We start from the raw sequence: 9,001 nt of genomic DNA on the forward strand, positions 1-9,001 counted from the left end.
AGTCAATCCTTGCAACGTTTGTGGTAATGACTGTTGCAGTATCAAAATGGCAGGTTAAATTTTGCCAAAAATACCAGCTTGGCATATAGAAAGGCCTGGTTCGTTTTTGTCAGTGTTACATGCTCAAGGAGATCTGTTTTTTTTTTGTGAGAATGATGTAATGGTCTTTTGGAGGTCACCTGATGTGATTTTCCCGCCGATGTGAGGTCACATGATGACATGTGCCCCGTGACTATATAAGGGTCGACTCAGGTGACGCAGTGGGATTTTTGAGTTTGAAGATTTCCAGGTAGAACATGTTGTGCCTCCGTTTCTGTTGTGTGTTTGTTTTTGTGACAGTTTCATTTTTAAAACGATTGTGTGTTCTGTTGAAAGATTCCATATTATTGGACTGGAAATTTGTGGCTGGATGTGCCAATTTACTCAATTCCAGCAGTTGAAGGGAGAGTGAAGAATTCATTGAAGTGAAGGATCGAAAGAAGTCGGCATCGTTTGGCAGTTTAATAAAGAATCGACCTTATTGAGTCTTCGTTGGAGGAGAACCTGCATCGAGATAACTCTTGCAAAAGGGCAATGCGTGAATCCTGTGGACAGAACCAGCAGTAAAGTTGCGTCTGTGAAGAAATCCTTCTCCAGAGAAGTCTCTCCCAATTGAATGCGTAAAACTGTTGGACTTTCGAAGTTATCACTTTAAGAACTATATCTGACTGTATCGTTTTAAGAACTGTTTTCGCATTTAATGCTTTAAGAACCAGAGCTGAGTGGAGTTGGTGAATGGCTGCATATCTGTTAACTTCCGGTTAAAGTTTTCCTTTGTTTTTTTTTCCCTCGTCGTTTATACGTGTTTAATAAATGTTTGATTGTTTTTGATCTAACCTGTCTCGAGTAATATTCATTGTTGCCGGTTATGTAACATCAGATGGAAAATTTTGATTAGAGTTATTGCTGAAATTCTCCTGTGCTGTTTTTATGACAGTAACATTAGCATTCCCTTCTTTACACTTTGTTTTCCCTGAGCTGCAGGGGAGGGAGTGGACATTTGGGCTGGGCCCTCTCCCTTTGTATATTTAGAGGGTGAAGGATGAGGAGGGCCTTGTGGTATGTGCTCAATTTCATACTCTTTCTGTTATCTTGGTGTAGCCTCTGAATGCTCCTTCTATCCTGAAAGGAGTATCTTGGTCCAAGGCTATCTTCCACAGAGAAAGGGTGTGGAGCTAAAGCTCTAGGCCTAGACATAGTGTCCAGCCATCTAGGTAGAGGCTAAATATCTCTTCCCAAGGTAGGTGATCTGTAGGGAACTTCCTGTTTTGCTTGTTGATTGAGTCTTCCCTGCTGAGCGGCTGGGGTAGGAGAATGCTGTGATGCGATTGACTCGAGGAATAAGGTTGATCGATGACTTTATTATTGACTTTATGTGTCCTCTGGAGGGAAAAGGGGGGGGACCCTGTGGTGGCACCTCATTGCCCCTGTGTGGGTCCCTTTGACAGCATGAAATTGTTCATGTGTTGTTGATTAAGGTCTATTCCACAAAAGGTGTGGAGGCTTTCACTAGGACAAAGTCGAGGCATCATCAGACTAGGTCGCTGTCTGCCCTTCCCATTCATTCCCTGATCTTATAAGCTATGTAAGCCCTGGCTATTGAGTAATTTACTCAATATAGTTCTAAGTCCTCCAGGTATATTTACACCAATTATTTGTTTTTAATCCTTTTAAAGAGGTGGGGGGGGGGGGAAGGAGGGTGAGCAGCCAGAGGTCTTGGTACATATTGGCACCAGTGACACAGGTAGGAAAAGGGACAAAGTCCTGAAGAGAGAATATAGGGAGTTAGGTCGAAAGCTAAAAAAGTGGGACTTGCAGGTAGCAATTTCAGGATTGCTGCCTGTGCCATGTGCCAGTGATGGTAAGAAAAGGATGATCTGGCAGACAAAAATGTGTTGTACGAATTGGTGTAGGAGCAGGATTTCTGATTTCTGGATGACTGTGATCTCTTCTGGGGAAGGTATGGCCTGTACAAAAAGGATGGGTTACACCTGAACCCAAAGGGGGCCAATATCCTTATGGGCATGTTTGCTGAAGCTGTTGGGGAGGGTTTAAAATAATTAGACAGAGGAGTGGAAATGGGATGGTAGGGCAGATATTGTGTGTAGTGAGACTGTGAGGAGGGAGAAGCAGATCATTTAGATGATTTAGATAGTGGACTTAATGTCTTTGTGGCAAAGTTTGCAGATGATATGAAGATAGGTGAAGGGGTAGGTAGTGCTGAGGAAGTAATGCGTTGCAGCAGGACTTTGACAAATCAGAAGAATGGGCAAAAAAGTAGCAAATGGAATACAGTGCTGGGCAATGTATGACAATGCATTTTGGTAAAAGGAACAGTAGTGCAGACTATTATCTAAATAGGGAGAAAATTCAAACATCAGAGGTGCAAAGAACTTAGGAGTCCTCGTGCCAGACTACCAGAAGGTTAATTCACAGGTTGAGTCTGTGCTAAAGAAGGCAAGTATGATGTTGGCATTTATTTCAAGTGGAATAGAATATAAAAGCAAGGAGATAATATTGAAGCTTTATGAAAACCCTAAATGACTATTTCCTTGAAGCTAACTTCCTTGATTATATAGAACTCCCAACATTAAAAGACCAGTTATTTGATATGCTGAATAATATTGTCTGTCTGGTCTGCAAACATCCTCGAACTAAGCAACTTAGTCAGCTTATCTACTTGAAACAAACAAAATTAATTAGCCCATTGTCTTATACTGTTTCTTTGACCAGCAATCATGCAAGTACAGTTAGCGGCATCTTAATTCTCACAGAGTCTGCCTATATATGGAGCTCGTTTGCAAAGTTGTGCTTTTAGTTTAATTCTGATTACTGCTTGCCATTTACATTTTAAGAACTGAAGACTCCCATTTACAACCAGAAGAGTAACAAAGCAATATATTGGAAGTTTACTTACAACTGTTTGATCTTACAAGTGGCAGCTGCTGTGTTTAGAAAGTGAGATTAAAAAATGTGAGGTCACTGTCCCAGGAGAGTGAATACATCACTCATTTATCAGATGACTTGGTGGCCAATTTATTATTTACCACAGCAGCAAGTCCCTTAAGTCTATAGATCAGTGCTGTAATCCTTTCCACTGTCTTCTGATGTCTTGTCTTAACTTTAGCCAGAATAATATCAGTAAATGGAGACAGAAGTTCCCTCTATTGGTGAAGGGACTTACTCTACCCTACAAATATTATAAACCCAAAGTGCCATCTCACCCACAGAGAGTGCAAACTAAATCGACTATTTTCAAAAGAAAACAAATGTTTCATGCTGTTACGCCTCCTGAGACTTCACAGTTGAAACACAGCATGTGTCAGTAATATCACTGTGATATTTTCTGCCATATAGCTTTGGTGGGTGGCACTGGTAGAATATATTGGTCAATCTAAGATTCTCTCAAATGTCTCTATTTAGCACAAACTTCCTTTGTATGATGCTCTTTTACAACACAAAATCAAGATGTTTGCTTTTTTTTTAGGCTGGATATAATGAACGGAGTGATGCAGTGAACCTGGCCATTGAAAACATGTGCAAGAAGATGAGACAACTTCGTAGACAGGTAAGGCTCACGCACACAACTGCAGTGTGACTCTTAGTGTATAGTTCTTCTCAACAAGTGCAAACAGAATCACAGTTATGTATGAAATTAATCATATATACATTGTGAGAAGCTTCAGCTACCAATTCCAGTGATTGTGCTGGAGAGAAAGCAGTACAGATTTTCCAGGATGTTGATGAATTGGAGAATTTTAGTTACACACAGAAATTGGATAGATAGGCCTTGTTTTGCCTGTGAAGGAAGCTGAGGGGGTGATATGATAAAATAAGGCTATGAGAGACATGGGTCGGTAAGATTATCAAACTTTTTTTTCCTATGGAACGGATAGCAAAAAGAGAGCGTATGTATATGTTGAGAGGAAGGAGTTTTAAGCAGAGGCTTGAGATTTAGCATTCTCTGCCAGAGGAGCTAGTGGAATCTAAGAAGAAATTGACAGATTATTAAATAGGTACATGAAGAAAACGTTCCTAATAGAGGCAAGTGGGATTAGTGTAGATGGCCAAAGGGGTCGGACTTGAAATGGTAGGCCATAAAGCCATTTCTGCGCCATAAAACTCTCTGACTCCTTGTACTAATTTTGCATAATAATGCATCTCATTTATTTTAATATTCATTCCAAAGACATGGCAAGATTGATTTTTGAAAGTAACAGTGGGGTATTTACTCATTAAATCTCTTCAGAGAGCTACTAATAGAAGTCACATTAGGCCTGTCCACAAAGAACAGAAAGTATCATTGAGATATTAGTGAATCAGTTATGACAGGCCAACAATTGTATGGCAACCTCTTTTGATTTTTTAAAATTTTATCACCAGATAGATTTTAAAAATGTACTTGATTTCTCAGCTTTCCCAAGATTTGAAGTTGGGCTCACTGATTATTAGCCCAGGCTTCTGAATTAGTAAATTACCATGGATGCTGAAGTTTGATGTGGGAAAAAATACTCAACAAGGCAGATGAATATTGATGGTAAAGTTTGAGGTTAATGTCCTTTCATCAGAAGTTGAACGTGTAGAGTTTGTAGTCAAGTTTAGATTATTATTCAAGTGTTACAGTGGCACTGAAATATACACTCAGTAGTCACTTTATGAGATGCCCGCTATACCTAATAAAGTGGCCACTGTGTATATATTCATGGTGTTCTGCTGCTGTGGCCAATCAATTTCAAGGTTCAACATGTAATGCATTCAGGGATGCTTTTCTGCACACTACTGTTAAACTGTGTGGTTATTTGAGTTACTGTCACCTTCCTGTCAGCTTGAACCAGTCTGGCCATTCTCTGCTGACCTCTCTCATTAACAAGGCATATTTGCCCGTAGAACCATTGTCCATTGGATTCTTTTTGTTTTTTGCACAACTCTGTAAGCTCCAGAGGTGGTTGTGCATGAAAATCCCTAGAGATCAGCATTTTTTGAGATACCAAAGCCCCCTCACCTGGCACCAACAATCCTTCCACAGTCAAAGTCACTGAGATCACATTTCTTCCCCATTCTGATGTTTGGTCTGAACAACAATTGCGCCCATTGATCATGTCTGCATGCTTTTATGCACTAAGTGGCTACCACATGATTGGCTGATTGGATATTTGCATTAATGAGCAGGAGTACCTAATAACATTGGCCACTGCGTTTATTTTTCTCGACTAAATAATTTGTAACATTCTCTTCACCCACAGCCCACAGCTCCTCCACAATGCGGTTAGCTATATAGAATGAAGGTATTTTCTGCCACATTACACCTGTAACTAAATTTCTGTGCAAGTTATGATTACTTTTGTCAAAGCCTTTGTGTACAAGAGCATGTCATTACATTGTCAGTGGAAAATTGGGTGGTTTAATTGTAATGCTGCGGCAGTTATCTTGAATAGATGCAAAGTTGAATGAAGTAGCAAAGAGATGCTGTCACATCTTAGTGCACTTCAGAGTTTGGAGTTGTCTGTATATCCTCCCCATGGAATGTGTGAGTTTTCTCCAGGTCCTCCGCTTCCTCCCACAGACTAAGGCGTACCGTGTAGGGTTAATTGTTCTTTGTAAACTGCCCTGTGATTGTGTTAGGGTGAATCTGTTTTGTCTGGGGTTGTTGGGGTGGTGTAGCATGAAGAGCCAGAAGGGTCTACTCTGTGCTGCATTGGTAAATAAAATTAAATAAATTGATTCGTCTTGTCATACGGACCAGACTGTCAGGTGAAACATTCGAACCCCCATGCCTAATTACGTTGAAATGTTTGATTGATCAGAGAATTTGTTTTTAAATTATGGGAGGACCCTGCTGATTTATTGTTCAGTGCTAGTGTGGACACTCAGTGGCCACTTTACTGAGTACACCTGATCATTAATGCAACTATCCAATCAGCCAATCATGAGGCAGCAGCTCAATGTATTAAAGCATGCAGACATGGTCAAGAGGTTCAGTTGTTCAGACCAAATATCAGAATGGGGAAGAAATGTGATCTAAGTGACTTTAAGAGTACTATTATTGTTGGTGTTGGATGAGTGTCTCAGAAACTCTTATCTCGTGGAATTTTCATGCATAACAGTCTCTAGAGTTTGCAGAGAATTGTGCAATTAACAAAGAAACACATCCTGTGATTGGTAATTCTGTGGGCAAAAATGCTTTGTTAATGATAGAGATCAGAGGAGAATAGCCATACTAGTTCAAACTGCCAGGAAATCAAATAACCACATAACAGAACAATGGTGTGCAGAAGAGCATCTCTGAATGCACAAAATGTTGAACTTTGAAGCGGACAGGCTACTGCAGCAGGAGATCATAAATATTCACTCAGTGGCCACTCTATTAGGCTCAGGAGGTACCGAATAAAGTGGCCACAGAGTGTATATGCTGTATATTGTGATTTCTTGCTCTTTTTGTGGACAACAGTCAGAAAGGTTGATTGAGAATTTGAAATTGCCTCTGACCTGATGAAACTGAGTGATTATCACTCATAAAAAAATCAAAGGCACCAAATGAAAACAGATATTGTCTCAGTGAAGCAAATGTACAGGTGTTAAATAATTTTTACCCTAATGTTCTTCCTTCCATGTTTTGGATTGTGAATAAATAAATACTAACTATAACATCATCAAAAGTGAATGAATTAACACATCTATGATATCAAACAAACAAACAATTACATGTTTGCATTTTTTTCTCTGATCTTCAAAAATAAATAACTCTGAATTCAGTGATGTTTTCAACTAATTAGCAGGCTTGTTTCTTTGTTTGCAACTCTGCAACAGGATATATTGGTGATGAAGAACTCCTGCTCCTGTATGTTGTGTAAATACAATAACATTTTCTTGCTGTGATTCTTTCCCTTCCATTGATAGTTCAGTCATTAAATTGTAGATAATCTTACAATACTGGAGGCTATTTGGCCTCTCATCTCTGTGATGAACAGGAAAGAACAACCCATCCAAATCCCACTCCAACACATTGCACTTGCATCCTCAAGCATACGCTTTTTGAGTGCACTGAAGGTTCCTGCCTCTTCTAAGCAGTGATTTCCATTTCCCTGCCACAAACTGGATAGAATAAAAGAAAATCCCCTTTTCCGCTCCAATATTTCTACAAATTGTTTAAATTCTCTGCCCCCTCACTTCAGGGAATAAGTTACTTCCATTTATTGCATTTTGGGCCTTCACAATTGGACTTCAGTTAAGCCTCCCCTCAGTTCCTTTCTATCATCTTTCAGACCTCCCTTTGGAATTACTTGCTCTTTTCAGATTCAGATTTATTTATCAGAGGGGCATCCAAACATAGAGTGAAATGTGTCCTCTCTGTTAACAACCAGCTCACCTAAAGATGTGCTGGGGGCAGCCTGCATGTGTTGCCACACATTCTGGCACCAACAGAGTGTGCCCACAATGCTCGGAAAAACAACACCAAGTAGAAAACAGAACTGAATTGAATTGACTTTATTACTTACATCCTTCACATATATGAGGAGTAAAAATCTTTACGTTACGTTTCTGTTCAAATGCGCAATTATAGTAATTTATAATATTATGTACAGCAGGATAGTCAATATAACATAGAAATATAATAGCATCTGCATGAATTAAACAGTCTGGTGGCCTGGTGGACGAAGTTGTCCCGGACCTGTTGGTCCTGGCTTTTATGATGCGGTACCATTTCCCAGATGGTAGCAGCTGGAACTGTTTGTGCTTGGGGTCTCCAATGATCCTTCGGGCCCTTTTTACACACCTGTCTTTGTAAATGTCCTGAATAGTGGGAAGTTCACATCCGCAGATACACTGGGCTGTCCGCACCACTCTCTGCAGAGTCCTCTGATTGTGGGAAGTTCAGTTCCCATACCAGGCAGTGATGCAGCCAGTCAGGATGCTCTCAATCGTGCCCCTATAGAAAATTCTGAGGATCTGGGGGCCCATGCCAAACTTCTTCAACTGTCTGAGGTGAAAGAGGTGCTGTTGTGCCTTTTTCACCACACAGTCAGTATGTACAGACCGCGTGAGATCCTTGGTGATGCTTATGCCGAGGAACTTAAAGCTGTTCACCCTCTCAACCCCAGATCACAAACAAGCGACAGAGCAGAACAGCAAAACAAGTCCTGTTCCTCCCAACCCACCCACAATCACAGTCTTCCAATCCAATGACAGGTCATCTTTGGCCTGCAGCCTCCAGCAAACTTGCAGATATTGTGCCTTCGACTTCCTCAGTGGACTCGCAGAGGTTCCATCTGTGATGTACAACAATAACCCTGACCTAAACAGCTGTGTTACTCAGAATGAATAAGAAATGTTAATTGGCAATACTGAAGGATCCCTTTTGCTACCATTGGCGAAGCTGACATTTATATTCCATTCTTCACTTCAAATGGTGTAATTGAGAGTCTTACCAGTCCACTTCAGGGACACCTGAGTCAATAGTGTGCAGGCAATGCAGAGAGCTAAACTAACAAAGAATTAGTTAGGAAAGAACACTGGACAAGCTAAGGTAGAGAATTACCCCAGAATTTGCCATTCTTTTTTTTCTCTCTCCTGCGCAAAAATTAAAAGGTTTCAACTCTGTCAAATGTATTTAATTACTTTTCCCCGTTTTATGGTGTATTATATAAAAGAAGTGTTTAATCTAATTTCCCAGACTTATATTTAAGGCCAAGTTGAAAGGTCAGGTTTTAGGTAGGCCAGCTGGTGGCGCAGTGAGATCAGCGCCAGACTGTGGAGTGAAGGTTCCCGAGTTCGAATCCAGGTCGTGCCACCCCCGAGCACGCTTCCCGTGCCGGGTTGAGTGTCAAGTTAGCGACTCGGCCTCGTAAAAAATACAAGGGTCGAGTCAGGAACGTTCTTACCGTGACCCGATTAATCCTGACACCACGTGCCAAACAAGAATGGCTGAATGTCTGGTACGACATGCTTAAAAAAAAGTGTGGAG

The 9,001-nt window shown here is 40.7% G+C and overlaps 1 protein-coding gene across 2 annotated transcripts in view; it reads left to right on the forward strand.

Moving 5' to 3' along the window:
* Positions 1 to 3,544: 3,544 nt before the first annotated feature.
* The window catches only part of LOC134358902 (catenin alpha-3-like), an 812,224-nt gene continuing 806,767 nt past the window's right edge, over positions 3,545 to 9,001 (forward strand). For both annotated transcript variants that reach the window (XM_063071542.1, XM_063071543.1), the window contains exon 1: positions 3,545 to 3,607. In XM_063071542.1, the coding sequence (XP_062927612.1) occupies positions 3,575 to 3,607 (33 nt within the window). In that variant the 5' untranslated portion in view covers positions 3,545 to 3,574. The remainder of the gene's footprint in view (positions 3,608 to 9,001) is intronic.

This window comes from Mobula hypostoma, chromosome 19 (assembly GCF_963921235.1).
Source record: "Mobula hypostoma chromosome 19, sMobHyp1.1, whole genome shotgun sequence".
Taxonomy (NCBI): domain Eukaryota; kingdom Metazoa; phylum Chordata; class Chondrichthyes; order Myliobatiformes; family Myliobatidae; genus Mobula; species Mobula hypostoma.